The sequence below is a fragment of the Mesoplodon densirostris genome, chromosome 8, assembly GCF_025265405.1.
Source record: "Mesoplodon densirostris isolate mMesDen1 chromosome 8, mMesDen1 primary haplotype, whole genome shotgun sequence".
Lineage (NCBI taxonomy): Eukaryota > Metazoa > Chordata > Mammalia > Artiodactyla > Ziphiidae > Mesoplodon > Mesoplodon densirostris.
The window spans coordinates 28696424-28718009 of record NC_082668.1 but is presented as its reverse complement, the minus strand read 5'-3'; the positions used below and the strand labels follow the sequence as shown (position 1 = coordinate 28718009).

At 38.9% G+C, this 21586-nt stretch overlaps 1 protein-coding gene across 2 annotated transcripts in view; it reads left to right on the top strand.

Moving 5' to 3' along the window:
* Nucleotides 1-18100, top strand: part of PTH2R (parathyroid hormone 2 receptor) — an 87792-nt gene extending 69692 nt beyond the window's left edge. Inside the window, exons 9-12 of one of the 2 annotated variants that reach the window (XM_060106790.1) lie at nucleotides 11196-11290; nucleotides 14418-14556; nucleotides 16595-16636; nucleotides 17705-18100. In XM_060106790.1, coding sequence (XP_059962773.1) covers nucleotides 11196-11290; nucleotides 14418-14556; nucleotides 16595-16636; nucleotides 17705-18100 — 672 coding nt within the window. The remainder of the gene's footprint in view (nucleotides 1-11195; nucleotides 11291-14417; nucleotides 14557-16594; nucleotides 16637-17704) is intronic. The other variant, XM_060106789.1, reaches the window with a different exon arrangement.
* The last annotated feature ends 3486 nt before the right edge of the window (nucleotides 18101-21586 follow it).

Below are 21586 nucleotides of genomic sequence, written 5' to 3'. Positions count from 1 at the left end.
TTGAATAAATCTTTAAAAATTTAATTGAGAGAGACTCTAATGCTTATATCTGCATTATTTTAAAACCACATTTGCATAAAATTTAGTCTATGTGCTACTGGCTTATTAACAGCTTTAAGCAAAATTTTCCCTCCAAGAAGATTATTTGAGATATGCAAGGACTCTCTAAATGATTTTTTTCTCTCTGAATGATATTTCATTTAAAAAAATTTTAAAAATCTCACCAGAATGTGTTGTTCTTTTTCATTCCATTTCCCCATATATAGAGTCATTTTTCCTTCTGCAGACTTGGATCTTTCTTTAGAGCAGGATTTTTTCTTTTATGTCTTTATTGATTTGTTCTATTTATCATTTCCTTCAGAAAGATAAATAATCTTCATAATGACTCTGAATTCCGTGCTCTCCATGTAAGCATCTATCCCTCATCACAGAAGTCTTTGTTCTTCATCCTTTCATTAAGGAAGATTCTTCAAGTGTCTTCTAAATTGCTAAATCCATTTTCCTGCTCTGTTAGACCTAATGCTTAGGTTTCTAATACTGACTTTAAAACTGGGCTATAAGTTAGATTCTTTACAATCTTTTCTTAATCCATCCTGCTCTTTAAAAAATTTCTGTCTCCATCTCAATCTGCTATTAACTCAACTCTATTTTATGGGCAGCATGGTGCAGTGGTTAAGAGTCCATGCTATGCATCCAGGCTGCATGGGACTCATTAGGGCTCTGCCACTTGCTGGCTGTGTGATCATGCATAGTTTGTGTAAGCTGTGACTCAGATTCCTCATTTGTAAAATGGGGGCAATATGCCTATCTCATAGAGCTGCCGTGAAGACTAAGCATCAATTCACCTAAAACACTTAGAATAGTAAGTAAGTAGTAAATAAGTTAGTTTCTAATTAACCTATATTCTATGCTTTCCTAAATTATTTATAATGATTTTTTGGAAATTCATTCAACTGTTACTGCGTGTATCAATATGTGTGTGTGCATGTGTGTGTGTGTATTTTGTTTACCTATCTTTTAAGGCAGCAAGTTCTATTTTTCTTAATTCTTAATTCTTTCCATAATCCACTTTGCTGTCCTTTGAATTATAAAACCAATGGACTGATTGGTGTGTGTCTTCTTTAATAAGTTTCTGAGAGTTTGCAGTATTTACTTAGTATGGTCTACCGACTTGAGTACAGAGTCTCTGGCCATGGGCATTTTAATATGGACAGAGTTTAAGTTTGGCCCATCTGAAGCCATTTGTAATTCTTTATTTTTTCCAGGAATAAGGAATGGCAAATGACAATACCCAGCTAACATTGCTTCCACAACACTGCCAGCTTCAGCTCCTAGCACTTGGTCCTTCACACAGTAGTTACACAGCATCACTCCCCACTATTTTCACTCCCAGCTGCATTTGTATTGCTAGGGAGGATAGTCTTAGGGAGAGAAGAATTAATGAAGCATGAAATAAGTTTGGCCATTCAGAAAGTAGCACTCATGTGATAGACAAGTAGTAGTTTCTCACCTTCTTATTGAAAAAGATTATGTGGACATGAATCAGGTGTTGTAGTGGGTGAGGATGAATGAAAATCCTCAACTCTCATGTTTTGCATCTTTTTATCCTCCTGAAAAGAAAGTATAAGATAGTGGTTAAGAGTGACATCAGCATCATGGCAGTGTGTGGCACTCTCTTTGCCTTTCCCCTTCAATCTACAACCAGTAAAAACATCCATAACTCAACAAAGGTGACTTTGCTCAACACAGCAGGACATCAGAGAATTCCACACATCTAAATGTGGGTGGGCTGAAACACATAGAAGAGACAGAACCAGGCAGAACAGCAGAAGTGGTGCCTGTGATCCTGGACCCTCAGCCATGGTAACTGAGCCTGCAGCCCCAGAGAACCTGGTAATATCAGGGGTAGCAGAACATATGACTCCAGCCTTCCAGCCAAAGTGCTGCCCCTGGCCAAAAAGATCCAGGCAACAGTGACAGTGGGCCTATGACCCTGTCCTTCCAGTTATGGAGATGCCTATTACTCTGGCTCCCCCTGCCTGACCCTATCCACAGTGGCAGTGCCTATGAGCCTGACAACCCTGGACATGGTAAGGACACCTGGGACCCTGGCTACCAACCCTCTCCACCCCGTGGGGGTGGTAGTGGAGACTGAGCCTCTGGACATAGCAGAAGTACCCACCAATCCAATGTCCCAGGTAGTGATGCCAGCAGCAGCAATGCATTAATGACCCCAGAGGCACAAGCAGCGACAACCAGGGCAATGGATGACACCTCTGACAGAGGTAGTGGAGAGTGGAAAATGCTGATGCTCAAATATAACCAGAAGCAGCTCAGGTAAGAGACCAAAAACTTGTGCTATATCACCCCTACTAGAAAACAAGAGAGGCCTCTAGTTACTAATCTGTTGAATCTTTTGAATCAAGTTTTTTTTTTTTTTTTTTTTTAAAAAAGCTTTACCTAAAGAAGAAAGGTGTTCTCTACTTCCAATGTGCTGGCAGAAGAACAACTCATCAAGCTCACTGAAGAACCATGGTAACACTGTATCACAAAAAGAAAGCGACAGTTCTCCAAAAACCAAACTTAGAGCCACAGAATATTGCAATCTTACTGATAGAGAATTCAAAATAGCTGTCATAAAGAAACTCAGTGAACTAAAGGAAAATACAGAAAGGCAGTTCAATAAGCTCAGGAATAAAATTGATGAATAGAAGGAATGTTTTGCCAAAGAGACTGAAACTCTAAAAAAGAAACAAAGAGAAACTCTGGACATGAAGGACTCAATAAATGAGATGAAGAAAGCACTAGAAATAGAGCAGATGATATGGAAGAGAGACTAGTGAGCTTGAAGATAGGAATCTAGAAGTGATACGGATAGAAGGGAAGAGAGAATCAAAATCTTAAAAAAAGAAGACATTCTTTGAGAACTATTTGACTTTATTAGGAAGAGCAGCATTATGTTAATGGGTATCCCAGAAGGAGAAGAGTGGAAGAAGGGAGGAGAAAGTTTATTTAAAGAAATAAGAGCAGAGAATTTTCCAAACCTGAGGCAGGAACTGGATATAGAAGTCCATGAAGCTGGGAGAACAACTAATTACTTCAATGTGAAAAAACCTTCTCCACAACACATTATATTAAAGCTGTCAAAATAAATGACAAAGAAAGAATTTTAAAGGCAGCCAGGGGAAAAATGGTAACCTACAAATCAACCCCAGTTAGGCTATCAGCAGATTTCTCAGCATAAACTCTACAAGCCAAGAGAGAGTGGAATGATGTACTCAAAATATTGAAAGATAAAAAGTAACAGCCAGAAATACTCTACTGGCAAAGTTATCATTTAGATATGAAGGAGAAATAAAATTTCTCAGACAAACAAAAGCTGAGGGAGTGCATTAGTACCAGATTTGCCTTGTAAGAAATGTTGAAAGGAGCTGTTTTCCTAAACGAAAAGGTAAAAGTGTGCAAAACTTTGAGTAAGGTGATCAATAGAATCAGAAAATTGCTGGGCCTCCCTGGTGGCGCAAGTGGTTAAGAGTCCGCCTGCCGATGCAGGGGATGCGGGTTCGTGCCCCGGTCTGGGAGGATCCCATATGCCGCGGAGTGGCTGGGCCCGTGAGCCATGGCCGCTGGGCCTGCGCATCCGGAGCCTGTGCTCCGCAACGGGAGAGGCCACAGCAGTGAGAGGCCCACATACTGCAAAAAAAAAAAAAAAAAGAAAAAAAGAAAATTGCAACCCTATATCAGAATAACACAGAGGTTAAAGGGGGAAAAAAAAGTAAAAACAACTATAGCTATTTCAAGTTGGTCACAAACTCACAACACATAAAGGGATAATTTGAGATGACAGAAACATAAAAATGGAAGAGGAAAATACAGAAGTCATGTAGTCAAATGAAGATAAGATGCTATCAGCAGAAAAATAACAACTTTATGAGAATTTTAAACAAACATTATGGTAAACAGAAAGCATAAATCTAGAGCAGAGACATGAAACATAAAAAAGAGGAAACTGAGAAAATATCATAGGAAACCACCAAACTAAAATGGCAGTCAGAAACACAAGGAAAAAGAAATAATGGAGATATAGAGCAACTAGAAAATAAAAGATAAAATGGCAGTGCTAAGTCCTCATTTATCAATAATCACCCAAAATGAAAATGGATTCAATTAACCAATCAAAAAACACAAAGTGGCCGGATGGATTAAAAAAACATGACCCAATGAAATGCTGTCTCCAGGAGACTTATGTCAGCTTTAAAGACAAACATAGACTTTAGCGAAGGGATGGAAGATGATACTCCAAGTAAATGGCAGCCAAGAGAAAGCGGATGTAGCCATACTCATAGCAGAAAAAATAGATTTCCAGCCAAAAGAGGTAACAAGAGACAAAGATGGACATTATATAATGATAAGGGGGACAACACCAACATGCACCGAACATATGATCACCAAAATATATAAAGAAATTAACAGACCAAAAGGAAAAAATTGACAGCAACACAGTGATAGTTGGGGACTTTAACACCCCACTTACATCAATGGAGAGATCATCCAGACAGAAACTTAACAAGCAAAACAGCAGCCATAAACCATTAGATCAGGTAGACTTAATAGATTTATACAGAACATTCCACCCAAATGTAGCAGAATACACATTCTTCTCAAGTGCACAGGGAACATTTTCAAGGACAGACCAAAAGTTGGGACCCAAAACCAGTCTCAATAAATTTAAGAAGATTGAAAAAATAACAGCATCTTTTCTGATGAAACTAGAAATCAACTACAAGAAGAAAGCTGGAAAAATCATAAATATGTGGAGACTAAACAACATGCAACTGAACAAATATTGAGTCAAAGAAGAAATCAAAGTAGAAATTAAAAAATACCTTAAGACAAATGAAAGTGAAAATACAACATGCCAAAATCCATGAGATGCAGCAAAAGAGGTACAAAGAGGGACGTTTATAGCAATACAGGCCTACCTCAAGAAACAAGAAAAATCTCATATAAACAATCTAACATTACATCTAAAGGAACTAGAAAAGAAAAACAAATGAAGCCCAAATTCAGCAGAAGGAAGGAGATAATAAACATTAGAGTGGAAAGAATGAATAGAAACTAAAAAGATAATAGAAGAGATTAATGAAACTAAGAGCTGTTTCTTTGAAAAGGTTAAAAAAATTAATAAATCTTTAGCTAGATTCACTTAAAAAAAGAGAGAAGGCTCTGATAAATAAAATCACAAATGAAAGAGAAGAAATAATAATAGATATCACAGAAATGCAAAGGATTAAAATAGAATATTATGAACAGGTATATGCCAACAAATTGGACAATATAGAATAAATGGACAAATTTTTAGAATTATACAACCTTCCAAGGCTGAATCATGAATAAATAGAAAAATTGTAATAGACTGATCACTAGTAAGGAGGTTGGAACAGTAATCAAATCCTCCCCAAAATCAAAAGTCCAGAACCAGATCGTTTCACAGGTGAAATCTAGTGAACACTCAGAAGATTTATTACCTATCCTTCTCAAGCTCTTGAAAATATTGAAGAGGAGAGAATGCTTTCTAACTCATTTTATGAGGACAACCTTACCCTGACACCAAGGACAACACACAAAAACAAAACTTACACGCCAATATCTTTGATGAACATAGATGCAAAAATCCTCAACAAAGTATGAGCAAGCTGAATACAATAGTACATTAAGATTATCATATCTTATAATCAAGCAAGATTTATTCCAGGGATTCAAGGGTGATTCAATGGCTGCAAATCAATCATGATACACTACATTAACAAAATAAAAGATAAAAATCATATGATCATCTCAGTAGATGCAGAAAAAGCAACTCACAAGATTCAACACCAATTTATGATAAAAAATCTCAATAAAATGAGTATAAAAGGAACATACCTCAACATAATAAAGACCATATATGACAACATCATAATCCCAGCTAACACATTCAACAGGGAAGAACTGGAAGCTATCTAAGATCAGGAGCAAGACAAGGATGCTCACTCTTACCACTTTTATTCAACATAGTATTGGAAGTCCTAGTCAGAGCAATTAGGCAAGAAAAAGAAATAAAATGCATCCAAATTAAAAAAGAAGAAGTCAAACTGATGCTACTTGCAGATGACATGATTTTATATATAAAACCCCCTGAAGACTCCACAAAAAACCCTGTTAGAACTAATAAATTCAGTACAGTTGCGGGATACAAATCAACATACAAAAATCTGTTGCATTTCTATACACTAACAATGGACTAGCAGAAAGAGAAATTAAGAAAACAATCCCATTTACAATTGCAACAAGAAGAATAAAATACCTAGGAATAAATTTAACCAAGGAGGTGAAAAACATGTACACTGAAAACTATAAGACAGCCTGAAAGAAACTGAAGGCTATGCAAAGAAATGGAAAGATGTTCTATGCTCATGGATTGGAAGAAGTAACATTGTTAAAATGTCTACATTACCTAAAGCAATATACATATTCCATGCAATCCCCATCAAAATCCCAAGGACATTGTTCAAAGAACTAGAATATAAAAATCCAAATATTTGTATAGAGCCACAAAAGACCCTTGAATAGCCAAAGAAATCCCAAGAGAAAAGAACAAAGCTGGTGATGTCACACTCCCTCATTTCAAACTGTATTTCAAAGCTATAGTAATCAAAACAGCATGGCATTGGCAGAAAAAGAGTCACACAGATAAATGGAACAGAATTGAGAGACTAGCAATAAAACCACACATATATGGACAATTAATTTAAAACAAAGGGGCAAAGAATATACAATGGAGAAAGGATGGTCTCTTCAATAAATGGTGTTGGGAAAACTGAACAGCCACATGCAAAAGAATGAAAGTGGACCACTATCTCACACAACACGCAAAAATCAACTCGAAATGGATTAGACTTAAATGTAAGACCTTAAACCACAAACTCTTAGAAGAAAACATATGCAATATACTCTTTGGCATTGGTCTTAGCAATATCTTTCTGAATATGTGTCCTCAGGCAAGGGAAACAAAAGCAAAAATAAACAAATGGGGCTACAGCAAACTAAAAAGCTTCTGTATAGCAAAGGAAACTATCAACAATAAAAAAGACAACCTACCAAATGGGAGAAGATATTTGCAAATCATATACCCAATAATGGGATTAATATCCAAAATATATAAAGAACTCACACAACTCAAAAACAAAAGTAGGGTAGAGGAGCTGAATAGACATACAGATGGCAAACGAGCACACAAAAAGATGTCCAATGTCACTAATTATTTGGTAAATGCAAATTAAAACCACAATGAGATATCATTCCATGCCCATTGGAATGGCTATTATCAAGAAAAATGAGAAATAACGAGTGTTGGAGAGGATGTGGAGAAAAGAGAGCTCTACATATTGTTGGTGGGAATGTGAATTGGTGTAGCTACTATGGAAAACAGTATAGAGATTCCTCAGAAAATTAAGAACAGAACTACCATATGACCTAGCTATTCCACTTCTAGGTATTTATATGAAGAATGCAAAGACACTAATTTGAAGTATATGCACCCCTATATTCATCACAGCACTTTTTACAATAGCCAAGATATGGAGATAACCTAAGTGCCTCATCACAGCACTTTTTACAATAGCCAAGATATGGAGATAACCTAAGTGCCCATTGAATGGGTATAGAAGATGTGATATCCGTATCTATATCTGTATCTATCTATCTATATCTGTATCTATCTATCTATCTATCTATCTATCTATCTGTCTGTCTATCTATCTGTCTATCTATTCAGACACAATGAAATACTACTCAGCCATAAAAAGAAGAAATCTTGTCATTTGTGACAACATTGATGGACCTTGAGGGTATTATGCTAACTGAAATAAGTCAGAAAGACAAATATTGTATGGTTTCACTTACATGTGGAATATAAAAACAAATACAATATCCCCCCCAAAACAAAATAAATGAACAAACCAAATAAAAACAAACACCTAGATGCAGAGAACACAGTAGTGTTTACCAGAAGGGAAAGGTGTGAGGAGGATGAAATGGGTAAAGGGGATGGATAGAAACTACCTTTTGGTAGTGAGCATGATGTAGTATATACAGAAGTCTAAATCTTGTACACATGAAACATATAATGTGTTAAACCAATCTTACCTCAATAAATAAAAAGTTAAATTTAATTAAAAAATAAAGGTAGTGGTTAAGAATTCACAATACAGACTCACATAGGCCTGATTCAAATTCCAGCTGATAGCTGGGTAGTCTAGGTCAAATCAGTTAATCTCTTTGAGCTAGAGTTTCTTCATTCATAATAAATGGGAATAATAAAAATTCCTATATCATATTTATGTGAACGTTTAAACTAGACAGTGTTCAATAACTAGTAGCTCTTATTAGCCTGAAAACATCCTTCTTCCACAATTTCACAGCACAGCTCTGTCCTTCCTCTAGGGTATGGGTCTCAAGACCCAGCCCCCAGTTATTATTTTTTTTTTAGTCTTTATTGGAATATAATTGCTTTATATTGTTGTGTTAGTTTCTGCTGTTTAACAAACTGAATCAGCTATATATATACATATATCCCCATATCCCCTCCCTCTTGCGTCTCCCTCCCACACTCCCTATCTACCCCTCTATGTAGTTACAAAGCACCGAGCTGATCTCCCTGTGCTTTGCGGCTGCTTCCCACTAGCTATCTGTTTTACATCTGGTAGTGTATATATGTCACTGCCACTCTCTCACTTCGTCCCAGCTTACCCTTCCTCCTCCTCGTGTCCTCAAGTCCATTCTCTACGTCTGCATCTTTATTCCTGTCCTGCCCCTATGTTCGTCAGAACCATTTTCTTCTTTTTTTTTTTTTTTAGATTCCACATATATGTGTTAGCATACAGTATTTGTGTTTCTCTTTCTGACTTACTTCACTCTGTATGACAATCTCTAGGTACATCCACCTCACTACAAATAACTCAATTTCGTTTCTGTTTATGGCTGAGTAATATTCCATTGTATATATGTGCCACATTGTCTTTATCCATTCATCTGTTGATGGACACCTAGGTTGCTTCCATGTCCTGGCTATTGTAAATAGTGCTGCAATGAACATTGTGGTACATGACTCTTTTTGAATTATGGTTTTCTCAGGGTATATGCCCAATAGTGGGATTGCTGGGTCATATGGTAGTTCTATTTTTAGTTTTTAAAGGAACCTCCATACTGTTCTCCATAGTGGCTGTATCAATTTACATTCCCACCAACAGTGCAAGAGAGTTCCCTTTTCTCCACACCCTCTCCAGCATTTATTGTTTGTAGATTTTTTTGATGATGGCTATTCTGACCAGTGTGAAGTGATGTGTCATTGTAGTTTTGATTTGCATTTCTCTAATGATTAGTGCTGTTGAGCATTCTTTCATGTGTTTGTTGGCAATCTGTACATCCTCTTTGGAGAAATGTCTAGTTAGCTCTTCTGCCCATTTTTGGATTGGGTTGTTTGTTTTTCTGATATTGAGCTGCATGAGCTACTTGTATATTTTGGAGGTTAATCCTTTGTCAGTTGCTTCATTTGCAAATATTTTATCTGATTCTGAGGGTAGTCTTTTCATCTTTTTTATGGTTTCCTTTGCTGTGCAAAAGCTTTTATGTTTCATTAGGTCCCATTTGTTTATTTTGGTTTTTATTTCCATTTCTTTAGGAGGTGGGTCAAAAAGGATCTTGCTGTGATTTATGTCATAGAGTGTTCTTCCTATGTTTTCCTCTAAGAGATTTTTAGTGTCTGGCCTTACATTTAGGTCTTTAATCCATTTTGGGTTTATTTTTCTGTATGGTGTTAGGGAGTGTTCTAATTTCATTCCTTTACATGTAGCTGTCCAGTTTTCCCGGCACCACTTATTGAAAACCAGCCCCCAGTTCTTGTAGGAGGCTGTGAAATTGGTGAGAGTTGCCTATGGGGTAGTCAGTGGTAGGATGGCCAAGAAGGCGGTAGGAATTCAGGGCTGATGCAGATAATCAACTAGATTGGGTAGTGGGGCACATGAATCACCCAATACCAGAATTCTCCAAATTCCAGAAATGATTGGAGACTCTACAGGATAATTTATCCCGAGGAATGCAGAGTTGATGGGTCCTCTCTTCTAGCTGTTGCTCTGGCATTAACAGAAACCCACTCTTGGCAATCCACAATTCCATTATTCCTAAGTACTAGCGTTTCCTGGACTGTAGACATCTCCCTGAATTAAGGGGTTTGGGCTTCTACCTCCTTATGACCCCTGACCTGGAGATCTTTTCTTCCTCTTCATTTTGGACCTCTTCACTAATCCTTGAGGCCCTTGGACATAAAATGTCTTATCCCACCAATACTTTCCCTTCCCTCCCCCTCCTTTATTTTTTCTTTGTTTGTTTGTGGTACGCGGGCCTCTCACTGTTGTGGCCTCTCCCGTTGCAGAGCACAGGCTCCAGACGCGCAGGCTTAGTGGCCATGGCTCACGGGCTCAGCCGCTCCGTGGCATGTGGGATCCTCCTGGACCAGGGCACGAACCCGTGTCCCCTGCATCAGCAGGTGGACTCTCAACAACTGCGCCACCAGGGAAGCCCTCCCTTCCCCTTTTTAAAGCCAGAACGTGATTGTCTGGTGGTGCCCACACCTCAATTTAATTGCCTACACTGAGACTTTTTCTTATACAGCATCTTACCTGGCTTTTTTTTTTTAACCTTGTATACTTCACCCAGTGCTTTTCATACATCATAAGAGAGACATCATCTCCAAAGCAACCCTATTATTCTTCTCCCTAAAATAGATACAGAAGCTGGGAATTCATTTCAAAAAGGGCTGTCAATTACATTTGTATAATAACTATTATCCTTTATCCAGCAAGTCTGCCACAGAAGTTCTTCTGAACTTTGGTTTGGAAATTCCCCATGGATTCTGGCAGATTATCCTCTGGTATTTCTAGTTTCTAGTGCTGTTGAAATTTTATCTCTTTGTGTTTTCATGAGGGCAAATCAAGAATACCTATCTTTCCAATATCTTACCTCAGATTTCCTCATTCACATTTACAGAATGGGTGATGTTCAGTCTTTGAATACAAATAAGTGCAATTTATGTAAATTTTTACAAACAACTTGAAGACTAACTTAATAATTCTTTTTAATATTATTTTCTCTTTCAGCTGAATTTTATTCTGTTTCTGAATACCGTTAGAGTTCTGGCTACCAAAATTTGGGAGACGAATGTGGTTGGGCATGACACAAGAAAACAATACAGGTAATTCCAGGACAGACATCCATCAGAGGAAATATTTTGGTTACTATTTAGAGTAAAGGACAGATATCAGTTGATCTGAACTGTCTCTAAGAGACTAAATTGTGAATGTGTATTTTCGTTTGGTTTAATTGTGCTTGTGCTATTTATCAGAATAGTATATATATTTTAGGAAAATATAAATAACAACAAACCTTCCCAATATGCTTAAATTCTAAATATATTTTTAAAAAATCTGTTCTTAGCAGCGGGGATTTTACCATTAACTATGTAACCTATGTAACTATGTAATCTCTTGTTGATGATCTTGGCAGACAATTTCACTTGCCTTCTTAAAATAATGTCATAACTGAAAAAAAATCAAGAAAGTGTATTTGCTATATTGTTTCCAATCTTCTCATCAAATTGGCACCTCCCAAATATTGATATTTTAAAATATAAATTTATTTATTTATTTACTTTTAGCTGTGTTGGGTGTTCGTTTCTGTGCGAGGGCTTTCTCTAGTTGCGGCGAGCGGGGGCCACTCCTCATTGCAGTGCGCGGGCCTCTCACTATCGCGGCCTCTCTTGTTGCGGAGCACAGGCTCCAGACGTGCAGGCTCAGCAGTTGTGGCTCACGGGCCCAGTTGCTCCGCGGCATATGGGATCCTTCCAGACCAGGGCTCGAACCCGTGTCCCCTGCATCGGCAGGCAGACTCTCACCCACTGCGCCACCAGGGAAGCCCTCAAATATTGATTTTTAAGAACTTTCAAATGTACTGATTGAAGGAGGTCTATTATTCCGTCTTTGCTGAAGAAAAGGACAAATTAAGTATTTATAATCATTATCAAACTATCTTAAGAATGTGTCCATTTCTCCCAATGATCATTTTGGAAGTTCTGAATCATTTTGTAAGTGGCTTCTATCCACCTGAACATATGCACCACTAGTCAGGTGCATGTGGATTAGTTTTTGTAATCCCCAAATAAGAATCTATTTATTTCTGCCTCACATTGTCATGAAATGCTATCGCAGACACAGAAAGGAAGAAATCATAGTCAACATTTCAATCTTCTCTCACAAACGTGCTCTAAGTCCTTTGTGGAATCATTCCCGTGCACTGTGTAGGCAGCATTTACTGTCAGGCAGAAAAGAGTACAGATACAGATGGACTGAAGTCTAGAATAGGATGCACAGTATGAACAAACTATCAGCTGCTAGCTCCAGTTATTTTCAATATGCTGCAAGTGGTAGTATTAAAATCATGCCTGTGTTTACAGTGAAGGGTCTGTGCTATACTAGAATAGCTTGTCTCATGTCACATTCCATTGGTGAAGACAAAGGTCAAAGGATGATGAAAAATGGAAAATGTAAGTAGCCTTTCATTCTTCATAAAATGGAAAAGTGCAGTGGTGTTTGAAAGCTAATTATTTCTCTAGTTCTGAATCAAGGCTACTTATTTCTCTCATTCTGAATAAAAGCTACTTATTTCTATAGTTCTGAATAAAAGCTACTAATTTCTAGAATTTCCGAATGATGTGAAATTATACTTTCCGTAGAAAGTTGCTCCAGAGATTTGAGAAACTCTGGAGAGAACAAAGAGTGGATTATCTTTAAACCGAGACAGAATAGACAGCTTATTTAAAAAAAAAAAAAAAACTAACTAAGTAGGGAAAGAAAGAAAGAGAGAGAGAGAGAGAAGGAAAGAAAAAGAAAGAAAGAAAGAAAGAAAGAAAGAAAGAAAAAGGGAAAGAGAGGGAGAGAGGGAGGGAGGGAGAAAGGAAGAAAGAAACTGAAGGAAAGACTAGTGAGGAAAGGAAGAAGCTTACAATCGTTTGAGATTACTGGGGCATTAATGATTCTTAGAAAAAGAGGGATACTTGAGAAATAAAGAAGAAGCCTGATTTGGCTGTTTCTCGGATAAAAAATGCAAAAAAAAAAAAAACCTAACTAGAAAATGATGTGCTTGGGTCATAGACTAGCTCTTTATTACTGCAAAATGAATTACCACAAACTTAGTGGCTTTAAAACAACACACTGGCTATTTCATGGTTTCTGTTTGTCAGAAATCTGGGCGTGGCTTAGCTGGGTCCTCAGCTTCTGGGTCTCTTTACAAGGATGTAATTGGGATGTCGGTTGGGCTGGGGAAAAATCCACTCTTAAGTTCACGTGATTGTTGACAGGATTTATGTTCTTGCTGGGTTGGTCAGATGCCACCTCTCCTTGCCACATGGGCCTCTCAATAGAGCAGCTCACAACTTGCTTCACTGAATCAAACAAGGGAGAGAGTCTGCTACTAAAATGTATGTTACACTCTCATGCAACATAGTCACAGAAGTGGCATCCCACCATCTTGGCCATAACTGATTGGTTAGAAGTAAGTCCCAAGTCCTGCCCACACTCAAGCGGAGAGGATTAACAAGGATGTAAATACTAGAAGGTTGGGAATCATTAGGGGCCATGTTAGCGTCAATCCATTATGTTGGAAACTGGAATTCCTCTAAATACACAAGAAAATGTGTATGAAGAAGCAGTTAAAGGAAATAAAGCCACATTGCTTAGTTTGTAAACAAACAAACAAACCTACAACTATAGATAATTTGAGATAGAGTATTTGACAGAGAATATTTAGGGAAGGCAAGAGGTATTGACCACATGTAGCTCATAAGAAAATATGAAATGATAAATGAAGATCCAAGTGTAAGAAGAGACCAGGGAGTAGCTGGTTCTAAAATGAACAGAACAAGCCAAAATGCTGCCTGTGAAAGTAAAGACAGTTATTGAGGATGGAAGTGGTACCTCTTTAAGTCTCAAACATAGAAGTTAAAGAAGACTTAGGACAGAAAAAGAAAAAGGCATTTTACAATTTTATGAAAATAATATCCATTAAGCAAGAAGAGTGGAAATGAGATTAAAGAGACTTAGGGGATAGTAATCATGGAAAGTGAGAATAAACTACCTGATTTAGTATAGAAGTGACAGGAAGAAGAGGGAGAGAAAAAAAAACTAGCAGAAGCAGTGGATCCAAAGAGATGGGGGAACGTCAGCCCCTGGTAGCTCTGCTAAATAAGCTTTATTTTTTCCAGCAAGTTGTCTCTATGGAAAGGCACTCTACGTTGACTAATTAAAAGGCTTGCCATTCTCTTCCAGGAAACTCGCCAAATCAACGCTGGTGCTGGTGCTGGTCTTCGGAGTGCATTACATCGTGTTCGTGTGCCTGCCCCACTCCTTTGCTGGGCTTGGGTGGGAGATCCGGATGCACTGTGAGCTCTTTTTCAACTCCTTTCAGGTAGAGAGTGCTACTCATAATTTGATTCCTGTATTTTGCTTTTTTCCTTTCTCTGCCCCTCCCTCTGGCTTTCATGCACCTGTCTCCCAAAGTCCAGGAAAGGGGCTATTTTCTGGCACCTGTGCATTTCTATCCTGCAGGGGTCAGTCAGGTTAACCTCTGACCACAGCAGGAGCTGTTTCTCACAGACAAGCTTGGGCTATGAGACAAGAAAGCATATTGTTGTAAAATATGTGACACCTACAGAGCAGGAATCTGTGTGTGTGTGTGTGTGTGTGTGTGTGTGTATGGAAAGTCAATGAAAGCAAAAGAAGGGATAGGCAGGGGAGAGAAAAAAAGAGAAAGGGAGACAAGTAAGAGGAAGAGGTTGCTTCCTTATATTTGATCTCATTTGAAAACATGATACAATTATCCCTCACGTGGAGGTTACAGGCGCCTCCTAACTCTTCTTCCTGCTACTCTTTTGCTGCCACCTCCTGCCTTCAATCTAGAATCCATACAATAGTCTGAAGAATCTTAAAAATAAATCTGATAGGGCTTCCCTGGTAGCGCAGTGGTTGAGAGTCTGCCTGCTGATGCAGGGGACACGGATTCGTGCCCCGGTCCGGGAAGATCCCACATGCCGCAGAGAGGCTGGGCCCATGAGCCATGGCCGCTTAGCCTGCGCATCCGGAGCCTGTGCTCCGCAACGGGAGAGGCCACAGCAGTGAGAGGCCCCCGTACCAAAAATAAATAAATAAATAAATAAATAAATAAAAATAAATCTGATAATGTCACTGAACTGCTGAACATATCCAGAGGCTTCTCATTGCAGTCAGAATAAAATCCAAATGCAGTTTCCTGGTGTGCACAGCCCTTCCTGGCAGGGATCCTGCCCAGTTGTGACCTCACCTCACACCATGCTCCCTGATGCCCACTCAGTTTGAGCCACACTAGCTCTTCCACAATTTCTGTTCCTCAAGTTCATTTCTGCCTCAGGGGTTTGTACTTGCTGTTTCCTTTGCCTGGAATGCTCTTCCCTCTAATATTCACATGGCCTGGCTTCTTCTTCTCACTCAAACCAGCTTAAATGTCTCCCCCTCAGGGAGGTCTTCATCAAGTTCCCCCTTTGATAAATCGTCTCCATCTTCTTTTTCAATACCACTTGTTTTGCCTGCATGGCCTTTATCTTATTATCTTACATTTTTCTCCTGTGGCTCTTTGTTTATATTTTAATTAATTAATTTATTTTTACTGTGTTGGGTCTTCGTTTCTGTGCGAGGGCTTTCTCTAGTTGTGGCAAATGGGGGCCACTCTTCATCACGGTGCGTGGGCCTCTCACTATCGCGGCCTCTCTTGTTGTGGAGCACAGGCTCCAGACGCGCAGGCTCAGTAGCTGTGGCTCACGGGCCTAGTTGCTCCGCGGCATATGGGATCCTCCCAGACCAGGGCTCGAACCCGTGTCCCCTGCATTAGCAGGCAGACTCCCAACCACTGCACCACCAGGGAAGCCCCTATTTGTTGATATTTTATCCTTCTGTATTTCCTACTAGGATCTAAGCCCTAAGAGAACAGGGACTTTGTCTGTCTTGATTAAATTGTTTATCACCATCATGCTGAGCATTTGACACTGTATAAACTCAATAAATATTTTTGAATGAGTGAAAAAAAAGTTTCTGTGTGTTTTCACCATATAAGACCTTATGTCTATAGTTTCCAGCATTCACAGTGTAAAAATTTCACTTACTAGCTGGGGGATGTTCTGTGGTCCTGGGGTGGCAACACATGAAACGAATGTAACAGAAATCAGTTATTCATGTATCTTGGAGTGTTTTATTTAGTTATGTGGTTCAGTTCACACCAAGGAAAGATCTCAGACAAATTTCATGTATATTTGAGGATTTTGAAATATTAGGAGAGATAATTTGCATAATTTTCTGGAGGAATCATTAAAAAAGAACACAGTTTTTCAACTTACGCATTGTGGCACAAGACACTTTAGTGCTGTGATCTTCATAATTAAAATTAATTAATTAAAACATTCTATTTTCTCCTCCAGGGTTTCTTTGTGTCTATCATCTACTGCTACTGCAATGGAGAGGTAAGTTTGAAGGAACCCCATACCTCCTGCAGATCTAGCTCCGAGTAAACTTGTAAATGGCCATCACAATGTGACCAGAATCTCTTTAGAATCCTCAGGGGTTACAGGACAAAATGGACACAGAGCAGGGAGATATTTTAATCATAAATTATTTGGGGAAAGGAAGAATTCATGTAAATAAGCCAAGGTCTTCCTCTTCCAGCACTTTTCAATGTCAATCCAGTTGCAACCCTTGATATCAAAAACCCAACTTAACTGGAACGCAGATTGATAACTTGGAAGGACCGTAAACTTCATATTCCAGTCAATGCTTCAACTTATATTTTATTTCAAGTTCTATAAGAAACTCAAATATAACTTTCCCTGGGAATAATCCATTAGAACATTTTGACATTTTTTAAACTACGAGATGGTGATGGGACAATTTCAGTTCATTTAGGAGTTGGCTGGAGAGAAAGAATGGTACCGATCTTATAGATGACATCAGCTTACCAGGTTTCCACTGCTTCCAATGGAACTTTCAAAAAGCTCCCTCTGGAAAGTTGCAATAGCAGAATTGAATCTTCAGCAGCAAGAATGGAAACAGGAGCCCCACCCTACAACGAATGCCCCTTGCAGCACCCACTTTTCACCATCCAATCCTTTTCTCAATTTCCCCCCTTCAGTATGCCCATGCAGAGCGATGGTGTTACAGTTACATTTCCAGCTGAGTACCTTCCATGTCCTTCCACAGCCTTAGCTGGCGCTATTTATCCCATTTTCTCCTCCAACCCCGTGTCCTCTTTTCCTCTCCCATGAGTCAGATATATGTATTGGCTGCATTTCAACATGTACTACAGTACTGCACCATCTGGGTTTGGTTGAATCCACCAATGCAGAGCCCCAGATAGAGAAGGCCAATTGTGAAGTCGTAGGGGATTTTCAGGGGTCAACTGTATATATAAAGTCCCTGGTGCACAGTGGAACCTTAGTGATTATTACTATCATTGAAATCAGGCAGACATCCATCTAACAAGATTCCAGGGTCTCTGATGGTTTCTGATGCACAATACGGTCCTTGCGGTTTAGGTTCAGTCTGAGGTGAAGAAGATGTGGAGTCGGTGGAATCTCTCCGTGGACTGGAAAAGGACGCCCCCATGCGGCGGCCACAGATACGGCTCCGTGCTCACCACCGTGACGCCCAGCACCAGCAGCCAGTCGCAGATGGCGGCCAGCACACGCATGGTGCTCATCTCCCGCAAAGCGGCCGAGACGGCCAGCCGGCCGCCCGACAGCCACGTGACTTTACCCGGCTACGTCTGGAGTAACTCGGAGCAGGACTGCTTGCCACACTTGATCCATGCAGAGACCAAGGAAAGCGACAGGAGGCAGGGAGATGCAATTCCAATGGAGGAGTCATCCACGCCATTAGAATTTAACCCAGACCCCGAAGGAAGCAAAGGAGAAACCGAGGATGCTCTGTGAATCAACATTTGTGTCTTGAAGGAGCTGATCCATCTGGCTGTGGCAGAGGAGCTTGGCCAGCGTCCCTCTGCTTGAGCCCCAGAGCTGAACAGTCAGGGTTCGAGTGTTCACAGCCTTTTTAGGCTCCATGAATTGGCTCCTGTAAATACTAAAGCCACAAAGGGAGAAGTGTCAGTGGAAAAATTACCTTATTTTGGCATCACGTTCTCTTCTGAATTGATGTGTAGTACTTGCTCTGTGATTGTTCATTTTTCTGCTACTTTTGGGTAGAACAAACGTTTCAGTTGCTCGACTCTAGTTTTCTCTCATAAATATCACTCGAAATATGATAGAGATCATTTAGTATGTGTCATTTTCTTTTTAACAAATTAGTATTCTCTTTCTCACTTTAAGGGACCTCTATCATTGCATTCATTTAGCCTGTGCATCGGAGCAATTAGGATCTGAAAATGTACGTTGAAAGATTAAAGATCTTGGAACAAGTACACACTGGAAAATAAGCTGGCTGGACTTTGTTAAAATAATAAATGTGTGAGAAACTTGTTCCCTTCTAGGAATAAGGAAAATTACTCAAAAAAGAATATTGCACATATTACTCTTTTTGAATGTCCCCTCTGTCACCAGCCAAATCTCAAGTCTTCACTCTTTTGTAAACCTTGACATGTCACAAGATTTTCTTAGTCAGTGAGCTTGTGTCTGCAAGCTGATTTTGTTTGTAATCATTTATAGTGATAGTCACACTGCTTCTATGTTTTTTTTCTTTGTTCTGTTACTCTATTCTAAATGGCATGTGGGATAAATTAAAAGTTTGTTTTAAAAATATATTTTGGGTTACTTTTTAAAATGTTCTCTTAGCACCTAACTTTGTTTTTGGGAATCAACCAAATGTCTCTTCTCCACATCTACAGAGATCAGCACGTAGCCCCAGAACTTCACTGAGCTTGAAATTTCAGTGTATTGCAGTAGTGAAACATTTACTGAGTGCATGTTAGGTACCCAGCATCCTGCTAGGTTTTTACAAGCAATACGTTATTTAATCCTCACCACAAAGTTATGGAGTAAGTCTTATCGCCATCCCCCTTTTTACAGATAACAGCGTGACTCACAGAGGTGGAGTGACTTGCCCAAAGTCACACAGCTAGTGATTGAGAGAACACGGTTTCAGACACAGATCTGACTTTAAGTCCCATGTTCTTAGCCATATGCATACTGTTGCCAGTGTATATATTGCCCATTCACAAAAAAATAAATGAATTCCTTCTGGGTAGAGAGTGCTTTAGGAACTCTTATTGTAGTATGGTCTAGCCTCTGACCCTCATGAAGTTTCCACTCTAATGGGAGAGCCAAATACATATAGGAAATGAAAACATCACAGAGTAATGTGTTTTTAGGTGAAATGACACCGGTCAAGCTGATCCATCTCACTTTGCTGAATGGTTTAAATATGCAAATAGTGTTATTTATTATTATTATTTTTTTTTTGCTGTACGCAGGCCTCTCACTTCTGTGGCCTCTCCCGTTGCGGAGCACAGGCTCCGGACACACAGGCCCCGCGGCCATGGCTCGTGGGCCCAGCCGCTCCGCGGCATGTGGGATCCTCCGGGATCGGGGCACGAACCCGTGTCCCCTGCATCGGCAGGCGGACTCTCAACCACTGCGCCACCAGGGAGGCCCGCAAATAGTGTTATGATGAAAAAGGTACTCTGATGTCTACATGCCCTCTTGAAAAATATTGCACTTTTCTCTCATGTTCATTCTTTCCTTCCTCCTCTGTGACAGACAGAAGTCATTTCCTTCCCATCCTGTTTATGAAGGTGCCATTGTGCATACTTAATTCATTTGATTCAACACTATATTGTCACATACTAATGCTACTTCCCTGTTAGGAGAACCATCATGGGCTGAGCCAGAGATTAAGTTCAGTTCCATTTCTACTTTTGTGCAAGGCTTTATAAATCACTTACCTTTCTTTGTAGTTCAAGTTCTCTATCTTTAAAATGAAGATATCTGCCTACCTTAGAGAAATGTTCAGGTGATAAGAGAAATCACATATTGAAAGCACTTTGTAAAATAAAAATTCCATACAAATATTGATACTTGGTTTAGGTTGTTTACTGTTTAAATTTCATATTGCCCCATTATATTATAAAAGGACTCATTGGTCATTGCAACATAATAATTATAAGAATATATAGATTTTGATAATATGGAGAACATTCTAAGCCACCCCCAAATTCCAAGGCTAGACCACTATTTCTTTACACTAACAAGTACGAATAAAGCCCTCAGACTCACCAAGGTTTAAGTGAGTCACCAAGTGACTCAAAGTTTAGTCATTCACAAATTGAGTAAACATTACTTAGAGCCTATTATGTGACAGATACTATGCTATGTGCTAGGGACATAACAAAAAGTAGGGCATAGTCTACTCCTTCAAGGAACAAACAACCCCTCAGTTGCTAGGACTCTTTATCTCAACTGTGTACACACATGTTTTCTTCTAGGTTTTGATAATGTTTGCATCCAATTAGACAGCTAGGACTGTAAGTTATACCTGTGTATTGATTTTATTAAGTAAAATATTGAGCACTTACCAAGGATTGCCATTAAACTAGAACTCTTTTTTTTGTAATTTTTATTATTTTATTAAAGTGTGGTTGGTTTACAATGTTTCAGGTGTACAGCAAAGTGATTCAGTTATACATATACATATATATGTGTATATATATTTTCAGATTCTTTTCCTTTATAGATCATTGCAAGATATTGAATATAGCTCCCTGTGTTATACAGTAGGTCCTTGTTGTTTATCTATTTTATATGTAGTAGTCTGTATCTGTTAATCCCAAATTCCTAATTTATCCCTCCACCACTTTCCCCTTTGGTAACCATAAGTTTGCTTTCTATGTCTGTGAGTCTATTTCTGTTTTGTAAATAAGTTCATTTGTCTAATTTTTTTTTTAGATTCCACATATAAGCAATACCATATGATATTTGTCTTTCTCTGACTTTTACTTCACTTAGTATGATAATCTCTAGGACCATCTATGTTGCTGCAAATGGCATTATTTCATTCATTTTTTTATGGCTGAGTAATGTTCCACTGTGTGTGTATGTGTGTGTGTGTGTGTGTGTGTGTGTGTGTGTGTGTATATATATATGACATTTTCTTTATCCATTCATCTGTTGATGGACATTTAAGTTGCTTCCATGTCTTTGCTGTTGTAAATAGTGCTGCAATGAACATTGGGGTGCATGTATCTTTTCGAGTTAAGAGTTTTCTCCAGATATATGTCCAGGAGTGGGATTGCTGGATCATATGGTAACTCTATTTTTAGTTTTTTAAGGAAACTCCATACTGTTTTCCATAGTGGCTGCACCAAGTTACATTCCCACTAATAGTGTAGTAGGGTTCCTTTTTCTCCACACCCTCTCCAGCATTTATTATTTGTAGACTTGTTAATGTTGGCCATTCTGACTGGTGTG